The 15,457-nt window shown below is 43.8% G+C and overlaps 1 protein-coding gene across 4 annotated transcripts in view; it reads right to left on the reverse strand.

Annotated features, from left to right (window-relative positions):
* PRDM16 (PR/SET domain 16) overlaps positions 1 to 15,457 on the reverse strand; it is a 427,236-nt gene that overhangs the window by 29,749 nt on the left and 382,030 nt on the right. For 3 of the 4 annotated variants that reach the window (XM_050931681.1, XM_050931684.1, XM_050931683.1), the window contains 5 exons: positions 14,587 to 14,782; positions 12,158 to 12,305; positions 10,673 to 10,826; positions 4,755 to 6,156; positions 464 to 551 (listed from right to left, as the gene is read on the reverse strand). In XM_050931681.1, coding sequence (XP_050787638.1) covers positions 464 to 551; positions 4,755 to 6,156; positions 10,673 to 10,826; positions 12,158 to 12,305; positions 14,587 to 14,782 — 1,988 coding nt within the window. The remainder of the gene's footprint in view (positions 1 to 463; positions 552 to 4,754; positions 6,157 to 10,672; positions 10,827 to 12,157; positions 12,306 to 14,586; positions 14,783 to 15,457) is intronic. The other variant, XM_050931682.1, reaches the window with a different exon arrangement.

Raw genomic sequence — 15,457 nt, forward strand, 5'->3', positions numbered from 1 at the left:
TTCTTGAACTAACTGTATCAGGAAGGCCTGATTCTCCACGGACCTGCAACTGGTGCAATAGTTACAGGGGTGTAAATTAAGCACTGTAAAATGCTACTGTTCTGATTTGGTAGCGTCCTACTCCCACTTCGCACTGGTTTAAACTACTGCATAAGGTGCAGGGCAGTGAAGAATTAGACCTGCATTTTGGAAGAGAGGGAAGCAAGAGGTTAGACGGGCCCTTACGGGCTGCCCAGCCCTTGGACCCTGGCAAGATGAATTTGGTTAGTACTAAGGGACCCGTAGGGCAGTGATTCCATCATGCTAAAATTGGGTATGAAATTACTTTTCTTTAAAACTGAGCGCTGGAAAATACTGTCAGGCTCAATCAGGGAGGTATGAACAAGTTGATCAAAATGTCACATCTCCATCTCTAATTTCTTGGCATCCTATCAACACTGTATTGTGGTTCTCCTGGTTTTACCTGCGGGTGAAAAAGCAGCGGGGAAGGTCGCAAGTACTTCTCCTTTAGGGAACCCACTGGGTCTGTCACCTTCCGCTTCTCCACCCTGCTGGACAACAACACAAAGGGTTACATACCCTACAGGGCTGTAAATGGGGAAGAAAGCTAACAACAAGAAGTCATTTGTAGAGCAGTTGAAATGCATTTAAAGACTATGTTTCTGGTAATAAACACACCTTACCACCCCTTTACATGGGAATCGCAAATGTGATCCCATAAAGCACACAGACAGCAGTTCTTTGAAAGAACAGGCTAAGCTCATGCTTTATATTTTGGGATCTACCTTACAACACACACCACAACTGTTGTGCTAGTGATGAACAAAAGGGTTAGATGTGCCCACTCAGGAGTGTCCTGGTGCCTTTGCTGCATCAATGCCACCTGTGCCCTAAAAGGTTCATCGCTGTTGTGGAATGTTCTGATTCAAAACCACATGTGCTGCCATAGCTAAGTGCAAGACAGAGAAGCTATGGAGTCCGTGGCAGCCATAGCAAGGAAAGACCTTTGCCCCAGTTTGTCTTCATCTTATGATTCACGCTGGGCCTGATTCTGCAGCCCCAAAGTGTGCTAAAATCCAGCTGAAATAATTAGATGTTTTGTATTTATTTCCTCTCTCGCAAAGCTTAGGTATAGTTCGCATTGGCTTTGTTTGGTAAATGCCTATGACCAAAATTTTCAAAAATACGAGCTGAAACTTTGGCTCCTAAGGGTATATCTACACAGGGAAGTTCGTATGCAGAGAGCTTTGGTGTGAATTTAAAGAGCACTAGCTTCTCTGAACTAACTCCCTATGTGGACACTCTTAATGCTCACTGAGGCTGCCCTCAGGCAGTTTAGCTTAACACATGTCCAAAGTGCATTAAGCTGATGCACACAAAGATGCTCTTAGTGCATAATAAGAGTGTTCACACAGGGAGTTAATGCAGAGTAGCTGATGTCCACTCGCACTAGCTACTGTGGGCTTCTTCCCCATGTAAGCAAGCCCTAAATCGACATTTAGGCTCTTAAGAGTTGTGTTTTCCAAAATGCCTAAGTGACTTAGGAGCACAATCCCACTGAAGTCACTTAGGCTCTTTTAAAAATCTCAGGTTTAAACACCTAAATATGGATTTAGGAGCCCGACTTTAGGCTCCTATTTTTCAAAACATTGGCCTTAATGTCGTTACATCATAGATTTGCAGTGAAACGACGCGGTGAAGTCACCCAGCAAAAGTGTGAACTAGAGCATTTGCTGGGGGACTACTGTTATGGAAAATAACGCCTATGAATGCAGCTGCATCTTTCAAACCTTGGACTGGATTCTATCTCCGTTACACCAGTGAAAATCCAGCACTATCATAGGGATCTTAATTACATTTCTCCAGTATAAATGAAAAGAGAATTTGCGGTTACATCTCAGCCGCTTGGTACATAGTTTAAATTGCCAACAAAGTTTAATCCAAATGAGGGGCAAAGTTCTTGCACACTGCTATTGAGGGTATTAATTTAATTTGAAGCTACTCTTTTCTAGAGGGGAAAGAAAAAAGAGGATCTGAAACTTAGTCCCAATTATTATTATTTATTTTTTAGTGATTTGGACATAAAAACCATGAACTGAGACATTTTTGCTTAAAAAAGACAAATTGTAGAAGTAAATTTCAAACTGATCAAGTGTAAAATGGCAGATATATTAAACTGCAGCTAATAATGGTGCAGCCAACTCAGCCTTCCTTCCTCCATGAAGGGCTGAAATTAGCCAAGATGTATTCATTCGGGGAAGTACCTTCTTGAGCTGCCTAGAAGGTTTCCCATGAAACAACCCAACCTGTATAAAAAAAAATGAGGCCCTGGGTGAAGCAATATCACCCTCTGCTCAGCTCTGGCACCTTCCAATGCCAAGCACTGAACACAGTAAAGGGCAGATCTCCCTGTCAGAGCCAAATTCCACAGTGACTAAAGGATTAAGCTGATCTCTTCAGCCCAGTGCCTGAGAACATTACCTTAACAAGGCTGAGTTGAAAATTGCACTGATTTCAGGCTGTCTGGCTGCATTAAATTATATCACCAAGAGAAAATGTCAAGGACTTAAGCTGCCGGGGGGGGGGGCGGGAGGGGAGAGGAGGGGGAAGGAAGAGGGGGGAAGAAAAAAAAGAGGAGCCAAATGATGTGAGAGAGTCTGATAAAGTTTAGAAACAAAATAGTTTCATATTTTTTCAAGCTAGGACTTGGAAGCTTTGCTGTTTAGCTCATTACATCAGAAGTCTGATTTGCAGTTGACTCCACCACTGACTTTCTATTTTAATATCTTACTAAAACTATTTGCATCCCATGGAATGCAGCAAATGACACCCTCATCCTTCACTTACGCCTGTCTTCTGGTCCTTTAGAGTTTTCCCGAGCCTGCTATTTTAACTGGCAAGTGCATTTTTCAACCTTTGTTATTTTAGCATTCCTTCTGAGAATACCCAGAGGTGGTGGAATACTAAACTGATTCTCAGCTCCCACCCAATCCACTTTATTTATTGTCCAGACATATTTTTACAAAAATAAACACTGGACTATTTACATCATCACTTATTTTCCTGGAGGATGATGATCATGATAGGTGCCAAACAGAATATATTATATGTCCCAGGTCGTGGAGCAGCCTTCTTTCCACCCCAGACAGTAAGCATGTAAGTAAGCAATGCAGTATCAGCACTGAAAGTGCTGGTGAAGAGACTGGGGCTTTCTTAACAGCAAAGCAATGAGGGCTCACTAATCCTCATCCTAGCTGACAGCTCTTTGGCCTGGTTAGACATTGACATCATTTTTTCCCACACTTATCAGCCATGCAATAGTAGCAAGGCAGTGCATAGCAGGTGTTTGCCCGGGCTACCCTTCCACTACTGTGTGCACCTTCCTGAGCACATGGACAAAGTGCTCTGGGACCCTTGTGCCAGCAGAACTTTGAATCCCTTCCATTAAAAGGAGTGTGCCCAATAACGTTCTGAGACTGGGTTAGTACTAAATTCAGTTTTCCTCACCCTCTCTTCTTGGAGGACCAGTGTAGGTGCATAGACATGTATTGGATGCTCCAATTTCCATGCAGGAAGCAATATAGAGACAAACCACTGAACCTGTGCAGCCAATCTGGAAAATGGAAGCTGAAAGCCCAAATTCATCGTTTGCATAATGCAGTGGCCCCAATACCCATTTTAACTGTAAGTGCCTGATTTGGTGCCTAGATCACAAATCTGATGCACCAGCTTACTGCAGGTGCTAAAAATTAGCATTTGCCACTCCACAGTGATTGAAGTACCATGGTACAGCAGGAAGATACTAGGGATATTGCTGGCACTGGGTGTTAATGGTGCCCATTTTCTGCAACTGGAGTCTCTACAGGTTTTTAGTGTTATAAAAACTTTTAAAGGGCTCTAAAATAAAAGGACTCAAACCTTCACTGTCAGTTGGAACCCAAACTCGCTCTTTCTGGAAGCTCAAGAACCAGGTTGGTTTTTTTTTTTTTCCTACAAAGCTTTCACATGCTCCCTGGGTTCAGCTAGTACCAGGAGCGAAACACCATGAATAAGGCTTTCCTCATTGGCTGAGACCAGGAAGCACTTGAAACCTTGTATGGAAGACACGCTTGCAAGATTTGCAGACGAGAGAGTTTTGGATAACAATCATGCAGCACTTAGCATTTACATAGCACTTGTGACTTGTAGATCTCAATGTATTTTGGAAAGGTGGGTATAAATCATTATTCCCATTTCTACAGACAGAATAAATAAAAAAACAAGGTGAAGAGACTTGCCAAAGGCCATAAAAGAGGTCAGTGGCAGAGCTGGGAATACAACCTATGCCTCCTTACTCTCAGAGTCATTCTCGGCTCATGAGAGTAAAGGTTCTGACATAATTCAGAACTGTTGCATTCTTATCTGAATCAAACTCTTCGGAATTCATCCAATATGAGATGCCACCTTACTGTTGGCTAGGAGGTCTCTTAAATGGGCCATGCTCCTTGTTGTTGAAATAGGAATATGACCCTTTCCCTCGATGCCTCTGGATAACATCAGTGATTATTCTTTTCAGTTATACAGCCCTTTTCATTCACAAATCTCTAATTGCTTTAACAAAAGAGCGCAAGTACAATCAAATGTAGCATGCTTTTACTGAATCATTACTCTCTTTTTTCCACCAACCCCCCCCATCTCGATCTGCCTTCAGTCATGAATCCCACCTTTGAAATGAGCCTGTTGGAAGAAATGATTAAGGCAGGGTATGTTAATACCTGTATATGGGGTCCATGAAAAAGGGTGATGGCTTAGCATAATGCAGGGATGGCTGCTGATGGAGCTGAGACTGAGAAATCTTGGGTAGTACGTCACTGGCCATTAGTTTCCTTTCCCCATAGATGTGGTTTTTCCGGGGCTCCCTCCCTCCGTTCTGGCTGGCTCGGATGCGGTTGCCGATGCTCAGATCCAGTGGCTGTTCCTCCCCACAAGATGGGGCTGGCAAGACCTTGGGTGGTGGCAAGATTGGCTTAATCTCTTTTGGTTTTGTGGTGAGATCAAAGGGAGACTCTGAGCTGGTGCTACCCACTTTGTGAAGGTCCCTGGGTGACTTTGGTTCTGCCTTGACCAGCAAGTTGTGATTGAGGGTCCGGTCCGTAAAAGGATACAGTGAATGGGGAAAATTGGGGAGGAACTGAAATGGGAACATGGAGTGATATGGGAGGGAACCTATCTTCTTTTCCTGCATTCCCATAAAGCCAGGGCCGAAATATTTCTCTGCAATAGAGGCAATAGCTTTTATAGAGTCATTGGCTGCCCCCGTCGTGGGTAGCAGCTGCTCTTCTGGGGGAGGGAAGAAGGAGTGCTGAGAATAGAAAAGGGGGAGCTCGTTCACATTGTTGGTGGAACTGGTGGACACAGAACTGCTGACAAAATCTGGCTTGTTCTCAGTCTGTTTGCTTTTGTCTTTCATTTTGTCCCTGTCACTCTCCACATCGCTCTCTAGGTCAGAGCCAGTGCCAGTGGTGGTATCGAGGTCTGTGCCTGTGGTCGTGTTGACATCCTCGAAGTCGCTCCCATCAGACATGTCACTGTTCCTGGCTTTTAGCTTGTCCAGGTAGGAGTTTTCCAGGCTGCTTTCGAATTTCTCCTCCCCTGAGATGGGCTGATTGCTGTTGCTCACTGCAGAAATTAGAGGCAGTGCCGGGTTCCCCAGGGGGCTTGGAAGCTTTGCGTCTTGGGTGTGGTTGAGGGGACTCTTGAGCAGCGGGGTGGGAGGCAACAAAGGGGGCCTGGGGTATAGAGAGGGAGGAAAAATCCCTGGGAATCCTGGAGTAAGGGCAGGAAATGCTGGGGGAGCAGGTGAGAATGGAATACCCGCTGGGTGAGGTCGGGATGGGAAGTAATCATTGAAACCCAGGCTGGCATGGTTGAGGTTGGGTGAGGGTTTGGATTTGTCCATCATGGAGGTGGGCGTTAAAGGTAGGCCGGGGGCAAAAATCCCCCCTGGGTTGTAATGGTTCTTGCCCTCGCAGAAGCGCCGGTGCTTGTTGAGAGAGGAGGTAGTGCTGAACATCTGGCCGCAGTCCTTGCATTTGATCTGGGTGCGACAGTCCGCGTGCATCCGCTTGTGACGGCAGAGGTTGGAGAACTGCGTGTAGGATTTGTGGCAGACCTCACCTAAAGCATCAACAGAAACCAAAAACAAAAACAATATGAAATTAATATGAAATTGCTTCGATCCTGGGATGAGCAGCTTTGTGGGTTTTTCTCTCCCCACTCTCCAACTAACCCCTCTTTCCCCATAGAGTTAAACAAATGAGGAGGAGAGGGCTTGTGGGTAAGCCACTGGTCTGTCAGATCTGCCTTCAGCTACTGGTTCTACCTCAGACTCTGCATGACCTTAAGCAAATCACTTTATATCCTTGAGCTTCAGTTTCTCATTTATAAAATGGGGATAATAATTCTCCTTTTGTCTCCCTTGTCTATTTGGAATATAAGCTTCTGGGGGCAAGGTCTGTCTCTTATGCTGTATTTGTACAGCTCCCAGCACAACAGGCTCCTGGTTGTGGCTGACATGTGGAAGCATTACTGTAATACAAATAAATAATAACCAACAAATTTCCCTGTGAAAAAGTTCCAAGGGATGCAAATCTCTCAACTTCCAGCTTTTCCCCTGCAAATCTTCAGAAACCCTGATGTAATGTGCTATTCTAGCTCAAGGATTTTTATTATTATTTTAAATGAAGATAATCATGCACTTTAATCATAATATCTATTTATATTAGCTAGTCTGCTTTCCTTGTAGTCTGGCATGGCAGGAAGTATTCAAGGCTGAAGGGAGAAGAACTTTGCCTCATTTAATCAAGTCTATCATTTTTTTTTAAATGCCATTAATAGTAAGTTACCGCTCCATGGGGATATTCTATAAATATTCCTCAAACCAGGGCTCAGCTTCAGCTAGGAATGAGATGAGATATTGTGCTTGTTAAATTAATAGGGGCACCCTAGCAGTGGCAGAGTTAATGCTCTGTCAGCATTTTTCATACAGACTTCTAACACCAGGCTTTCAGAATATGACTTGCTACAACTTTTACCTGGAAGGACTCAGCCCTAGAGGGGCCAGGCACGGTGGTTCTGAGGAAAGAGGAATTAAACCCAACCCAAACTGTTCCACAAGTCCAAAGAAGTTTAACTTTTTCAAGTGTCCCTTCTGCACTTAACAATATCACTGCCTAGCACCTCCACTTTACCTTCTACCTGAGCACCTCAAAAGCACCTTGTAAGCATAAAGGTGAATTTCACTCCCTATGCAGATTACCAGCACAAGACTTATCCACCACTCACATATACAGGACTTAAACAGTGCAAAGGCTTTCAGCTGGCCACCAGCACAGGGATAATGTTAGTGAATCAAGATTTTCGCTGACTTTACAAGAGAGTTGTTATCACCATTTTACAAAGAGAGAAACTGAGGCAGAGCATGATTAAGTGAATTACACAAGTTAGTAGCCAAGAAGAATAGAATCCAGATCTCCTGACACCCAGTCCTGTGGCTTAAGGATGAGGCAATAGTTCCTTCTGTGGTAGAGGCCTTTATGCCTGGGTTAGAAGTGATACCTTTGCTATAATTTATTATCTTTCTGGTTTACATCAGTACTTGAATGGAAGTATCAAAACACAGCAAGAGGAGCTGTTCTAATAATATTTCCAACCCAGACAAATCCAAGCATCCTTGGAAAGCTGATGAGGAAGACAAGTTCTACTGAGATTTCAAGTAATGATCAGTGAAATGTCACCAGTTTGGCAATTCAGTACACATGAGCACCCAAAAATGCAGAAGGATCTCACAAGAGCAGACTAGTTCTCGCTGTGGTGGCATTACTACAAGAACGGTCTTTCCTCATGGTATTTCAGCACTCACACTTCTGGCCCTGGATGCCTCTGAGAAGTGCAGAGGCAGCGCAGAACTGAAAGGACAAACAGCAATCCATGTTTTTATTTTTAAGATCAAAAGAGGTTAAAAGGCCAAATGATGATCATTTTATCAAACTTGTTCAGTCCATCCCTAATTTCCAGTATTTACACCCTGAACTGTGGCAGTCTGTGCTTGTGTATATAGTATGATGATTTTTCTATACATTTTTCAACTAAGATTTTCAAAGGAGGATTTGGGGGTGGTTGGTTGTTGCTTTGCTTTATTTATTTTTTAACTATTTCCCTGTTTTTTATTATTACTTTTAAAAAGGTATAAAGGGAAATTAATCCCAAACTATTTTCACTTAGGCCAAGTGAAAGCAATTATGGGTTTGTTTTATTTACACCAGAATTTGTACACAGGGATCTGCCAGAGTCTGCATAAAAAAAGAAGTTACAGGAACTTGCTTTGTGTTTCAGCAGCTGCCGTTGACTCTCATTCTTACTAAGTCCAAGAGACATGCCTGTCATTGGGCAGCCTCGGAACAGTGAAGTCAATATGCTGAGAATGCTGCAAAATGCTGCAATAGGTAGGCGAAGGTAAGGATGGAGCATCCATCCTTAACTCTGAATTTACTGGCTTTGACAGTTGCATCTCTGACTCTTTAGATCTAGTGTGCTGGAGTGTTTTTCCCTGAATGCTTGCATGAATGCAAGGAGAGCATCTGTAGGCCTCTGAGAGAGTTTGTATGTATTCAAGAGAGCATGTATATGAGTCTGTGTGAACACAAGTGTTTCCATGTGTGTGAATTTATAACTCCCTCTCAAATTACTAATAATTTTTGGAGAAATGTCACATTTTTGGATTTATTGAAAAGATGTTTGTATATTTTTCTTTCCAGTGGAAAATTACCCCCTTTCTAATTTTAACTATGTCTTCCTTAGCATGTGCCAAAAGATGTTATATTGTGGTTTGGAAGAGACATAACAATTCATAATAAATAGCTAATCTACTTTAGAAAATTACATCAGAACAGAAAATGTAATTTTTGTAAACATTTGTTGGCTGAACTTCAGGTTTGCGGGTTAGCATGATCCCTATGGTAAATGTGTTTAATAATGCAAATAAACAAGCAAAGTATAATCATCTCATGCAGAAAAAACGTATGGAAAGATGAAGGGTAATATTCAAAGCAAGTTTGTCCAAAGAAAGGGATTGTTTTTTTCATTCTTCCATGCCCTAAAGAGTCCTTGCAACACCCTCATAGTTATGCAAACAGGTATCTTTATGCTGCTAAAGATACCAGAGTTTATTTCACCATTCCAAGGCAAGCAGGGCCTAAAAATACTTGTTTAAAAGCCCAGAGGTGTAATGATTTTGGAAATCCACGTGGAATCTTGTCACTTGCTGTTCTGGGGTTTATAGTTATAAAAGCATCAAAAAGCAACTTCCTTTATTATCCAGGCACAAGACTGCAAACACTTTCTATTAAACAGAAAGAAAAAGTTTTGCTGGGGACCCTGGGCCCAAGGTTCCCTAAAGCACAGTCAGCATGTCCCCCACGGCCCCATCAACTTTTGTTACCTTTTACCCAGTTGTTAACAGATTTAATATTAACACCTGTCATAAGTGAACTGGGCAGACTCGTTCTCAAGTTATTTCAAACCTTAATATGGATGAGGAGAACACTTTACCCATAATTGCTTTGGTAAGAGACTGAGGAGATTGTTAGAAGGAACAGTTCATTTCAGTGTAGAAATATTACGAGATTCAAATTCTCTCTCTCTTTCATGTGCCAGTTGGCATGAGATAAGTGAAAGATCACATCATTATCTCTCGTCAGCCAAATGAGTAGCAACAGTATTTTGTATTTCCCCATTGACGCTCATCTGATGAGCTCAATACACGTTAATGAATTTCGCCTTGCACCTACCATTGTGTACTGTTCCTGTTTGGGGAAATGGAGGCACAAAGAAGCTCACTGGCTTGCATGATGGAACATCTGGCCTCAGCCTCAAAGCCAGGAACTGAACAGAGATCCTGTTTTGTGGTTTAACTACCTGGCCACCCTTTTTTTGTGAGATGATGAGTGGTAGCCACCAGAGCACCCCATGCACATTTCTGGTGATGTAGAATATACCTTCCTGCACAGTTACCAAGGTACAAGGGGAACGATATAGATTAAAAAAAACCCCAAAGGCAACAAGAAATAAGCTGAGGGTCTTTTGGGCATTCCCAGGGTAAATGACCCCTTTGGAAACGCCCTCCTGAATACTACAAGGATGCAGCTAATTTGCAATTTAAATGGTTGCCGAGTATTGCCTAGATAAAAGTTCTCTGGAATAAAGAAGAAAAAACTGCTTTTAAAAGTACCTTTTTTCTGGTATGCTGCTTTCCCAAATTTGTCACCCTGATTGTATGATTTGAAGCCTCCCAGAAACACATTTCTATCAGGCTATTTATTTATGTCACCAACAGAACCATTACAAAAAGAGAGAGAAAGAAAAGAGATGAGAAAATGGCATTGCTGGGACTGCTGAGAGACTCAGCTTTTAACTTGTCAAGAAAGTCAAAAACTGCCATGAATGTTTACTGAAAAAACAAGGAGCATGCAAAAAAAAAAAATTTAAAAAAATCGTTGTGGAATTTCATCTTGTGCTCTGACCTATAAAATTACAGCGGCTGCTCAACAGAGGTACAGCCAGTGCTGGGGGGCCCTCGCAGGATATGTGCAATTATAGTGAAAGCCAGGATTCTGTGATGGCCATGACAACTTACATATGAAAGGTTTGACAGTACTGTGAATGTGCTTGTGTTGTTTGAGGCCAGACGAGGTGGCAAAGGTTTTACCGCAGTCCGGGCAGGCATGGGCTCGTGCGCCAACGTGCTGGGAACGGATGTGCCGCTGGAGGTTGCTGGGGTCAGTAAACACCTGAGAAAATGAGAAAAGAGAAAATGCTTTTAGGGGACAGAAACAAACGTAGCAGTGGCAGAGGCGGGAGGGTTGGCTGACTATGGTTGTTTGTCATAAGTGTTCTCGGAATAACAGATTTTGAGTTCAGCAGTGCAGGATTTTCACCTTGCACTGCAAAGAGGTAGCTGATACAATTAGTGCTGACTTGTATCACGTTAACCGGCTGGCACCCAACTCATCTCACCTTCTATGCCGTATATGATGTATCCAATTTTATACATAAACTTTTGCTTCTGAATAGCTAAATCTATCTGCCTGACAACTCACATGCTTCACAGTGCTCACCTGGAATCTAAAGAACCTTGCAATGCTTGGAAAAGGCTATGAGAATGGGTGCTTGCCAGGGCCACCCGGGGGGGGGGGCAAGAGGGGAAATTTGCCCCAGGCCCCGGGTTCCGCAGGGGCCCCCACGAGAGTTTTTCGGGGCCCCTGGAGCGGGGTCCTTCACTCGCTCGGGGGCCCCAGAAAACTCTTGCGAGGCTGGGCCCCAGAGCTTCTTCTGCTCCCGGTCTTCGCTGGCGGGGGAGTCCTTCCGCTCCGGGGCAGAAGGACCCCCTGCCATTGCATTACCGCCGAAGCGGGACCTGCCGCCGAAATGCAACCGGATCTTCGGCAGTAATTAGGCGGCGGGGGGCCCTTCCGTTCAGGGACCCGCCGCTGAAGTGCCCCGAAGACCCGCGGCGGGGGCCCCCGCCACCGAATTACCGCCAAAGAGCGGGCTGCACTTCGGCGGCAGTCCCGCTTCGGCGGTAATTTGCCGGCGGGGGGCCTCCGCCGCGGGTCTTCGGGGCACTTCAGCGGCGGGTCCCACAACGGAAGAGCCCCCCACCGCCAAACAGGGCTGGCTCTAGACATTTCGCCGCGTGGGGGGCCCCCTGCAGCTCCCGCGGCTCCGGTGGACCTCCTGCAGGCGTGCCTGCAGATGCTCCACCGGAGCCGCGGGACCAGCGGACCCTCTGCAGGCACGCCTGCGGGAGGTCCACCGGAGCCACCTGCCGCCGATGGCCCCAGGAATCCTCTGGGCGGCCCTGGTGCTTGTAGGTAGATTGGGTTCCACATCCAAGTTTACAGGACTGGGTTAAACTCCAGGCTGAGAAGTCTTTTCTTTGCTTCCTGTTACTCACGTTACCTTATTCTGAATTATGGTTACAATGGTCATTCCTCAAGAAAGTAAAACCATGTCGATTGCCACTACGTTTGATTATTTCCGCTGAGTCGTTTCTCCAGCTCACCAGTTCTTTTCCTGGATGACACTGTGAACCCACGCTGCATCATGCCCTGAACCATACCTTCACACAGTTTTCACATTCAAATCGTTTGCCACTGTCATGTGACATCTGGTGACGAATCAGGTTTGATTTCCAGTTGAAAGCCTTTGGACATTGGTCACACTTGTACTCCCTCTCCTCAGTGTGGATGATCATGTGCTGCTCCAAGCTAGGAAAGAAAGAGAGCAGAGAATTCAGGCACACAGTCACAATAAATGAGCCAATGAATAGTGTAGTCCTCCACTGGTTCTAATTTAGGGACACGCTGAACAAGACACTTGCTGACAATGGAGCTAAGTTACCGTAATCCTGTTCTTTAGGGTCATAGTACTAAGGAGGTTTGAGAGAGACAGTGATGATTAAAGATGGTTATAGACAAACAGGTCAATAACCACTGTTTTTTTTCAGACCTAACTAGTTGACCTGGTGCTTGTCACATAATATGACTTAAAAATCCTTTTAAAATAAAGCGAACAATGTATTAACAGTGAAGGATGTGTCTAGGGAAATTTTCTTCTGTTTTTCCTGTTTCTTTTGGCATTTAATTTCACATTTGAAAACACGCCTATTCTACCCTCCAAAGTTTGTTATGTTTCATGAATTTTCTCCCTCAAAAAATGGACTCCGTTTAGTGTGAAAAAGAGAGAAAATGGACCCTGATCCTGAAGGTCCATGAGGAAAAAAACTAGTGACAGAGACTCCAGCAGGATCCCGGCAAAGAAAGACAAGATATTAGCTATTGCTGCTGAACCTATCATGTTGCCATTTTCATGGGCACAAAGCCCGTAAACTTCCCCAGAACACTGGAACTCAACATTTGAAAGAAATGTGATAAGGTGCAAACACATTTCACTTTTAAATGTCAGACATCTTTTATTACTTAACTCGGTGATTTCAACTTCTGCCAACTGGCAGCTTCTCTCAAACCAGGACGATGATGGCAAACCCAAGTGGCTACTGGAATAGTGCCATTACAGAGATAGCTTTTCAAAGAAAGCTGTAAGCTGCTGTATTTCCCCCATGCCAAAAGTGTTCCCTCTGCCTTTTCATTGTGTATGTGTGTCAGCAAGCAGCTCTCCTGCTGAGCCAATAAACCAGGGGGTGACAGTAAAGGGAAGCCAATGTGATGGGTGGTGGGATCAGTAGAAAGGGCAGGAAATTCCTCTATTGAGGATGAATGTAAAGTGCGGTAAAAAAGATTTACCCCATTGGCAACTCAAGTACCAAAAAAGCTGGAAATTTTTCACCCTGTAAACCCCATGATCCTGAGAAAGGAGGAACATTTGCAACTCCCATAGGTTTCAAGCATAGATCAGTGGGAGTTGCAGATACGCAGCTGTATAGATAAATTCCACAGAACTATATGATTTCATTTTACTCTATGCATTCTTTCTCATATAGTGCCACTCCCACACCAGCATAACCTGTTCTGTCCTTCTGATATATTTTGTACCCTAGTATTACTGTGTCCCACTGATTATCCTCATTCCACCAAGTTTCTGCGATGTCTATTATATCAATATCCTCCTTTAATATGAGGCACCCTAGTTCACCCATCTTATTATTTAGACTTCTAGGATTGGTATACATTGGTAAAATTCATAATAAAGGGCTAGAAGTTGTCTCATACTTTAATGGTTACTAAAAGGAAGATACCAAATTGAAGATATCCTGTTTTTTCATTCTGTTCTTTTCCCCCTCAATGAATTGTTTCTCATCCACTTCAGAACTGATTGGAAAACAGAAAATATTTTTAAAGAAAATTTTCACTAAAAATATATTTTAACAACGTTTTGTTTTGACTGAATTTTTTGGATCACCTCTGTAAGATAGAGTAGGAAACAAAGGCACTTTTGTAGCCCTACAACAATGTTTCTCTGGTACAGAAACTTTCCTCATTGACTTCAGTGGTGAAGGAAGGAGGCCTATTGAGATCCTTTTTTAAAATGGTCCTCATGCTGGGTTGACAGAACTGATCATCACTGCTTGTCCATGGAACTAGCATAGCATAGGGAGAGGCAGTACAATCATACCAGCCCTGCCAATGTGCCTCAGTCTTGACCGACAAGGGAGAGGTGGAATTCAGTCACATGCCTGCGGCTGAGATGGCCAACAATCAGAGCCGACTATCAGGATGGATTTTCTAAGGCAGAGTGAAAATAGACAATGGATCGTGACAGTGGACCCTAGGGCATGAACTGAGACCAGAAACTTATTCAACATGAGCTGCCAACCAGCTGCCTGATTGCGAATGATTTTCTGAAACCCCCTGGTCAGAGCAATATTCAGAATGGTGGCCTACAGCTGAAAAGCCACAAACAAGTACCAATCCTGAGCCCTCCAGCTCCCCCTTGATTCACGCACTTCCAAATACTATTTTGTGTTTCTATAATTTCTTCTAGCTTTCCACATCCCACTAGGTAGGTGAGTTCCTGCGATCTCAGCAATACCTGTATTTATTGGGGAACATTCTCTCACAGTCTTTGCACTCATAGACCTGCCCGTCTAACCCTTCCTGTTTGATCTCCTCGTTCAGTGTCTCATACAGCGAATTGACGGAGTTGCAGGCATATTTCTTGTGTCGCCGCAGGTCCAGCTTTGACTGGAAGAGTTCATCGCAGTCCTCACAACGAAACGTGTGCTCTTCTAAAAACAGGAAGACAAAATAGTTCAATGTCAGCATTAGAAAGTCCCAAATAATTTCAATTCTTTTCAGCAACTATTTCGCCTGTAAATAAAATGGCATACATTGCACATAATCTGAACATAGCATGTTTGCATGCTGCAGGTACAGAATGCACATCCATAAACTGGGCTGGTGCAGTTAATATCAAGCATGAATGGCGTCATTACAAACGTCAAACAATCTGAAGAGACCATGACTTTCAGATTGCTGCCAAAAAGTGCCTTGACCAGCAGCAGCTTGAACTCCCCTGTCTGCTTTTTGTCCTCAGCTCAGCTGACACCTACAGGAGTTACTGGATTTACACAGCGTTGGGTTTTCGGTGTCTTTTTTATTTGTGCAATTAAATGTTTTTAAAAATACAAATAACTTTGTGCCTGTTTCCTCCAGTGGGCCTGCCAAGATGCAGGAAGGAATGCTTTGCAAACCAGAAGGATTCTTGTCTCAAATAAACCTGTGTAAAGATGATAATTATATTTCTGCTAGGAAAAGCCCTTCTGCTTTCAGCCAAAGTGGAGAACACACTTTTCAAGGGATTCCCTTTCCCCCAGTCCTCTAAGCTGGGTATGTAGGAGCCACAGTGCACTGTGAAGGAGGAGGAGTTCGAAATCAGAGCACCGTGCAGTGAAAAAAAAAGG

The sequence above is a fragment of the Gopherus flavomarginatus genome, chromosome 21 (assembly GCF_025201925.1).
Source record: "Gopherus flavomarginatus isolate rGopFla2 chromosome 21, rGopFla2.mat.asm, whole genome shotgun sequence".
In the NCBI taxonomy this organism is placed as follows: Eukaryota; Metazoa; Chordata; order Testudines; family Testudinidae; genus Gopherus; species Gopherus flavomarginatus.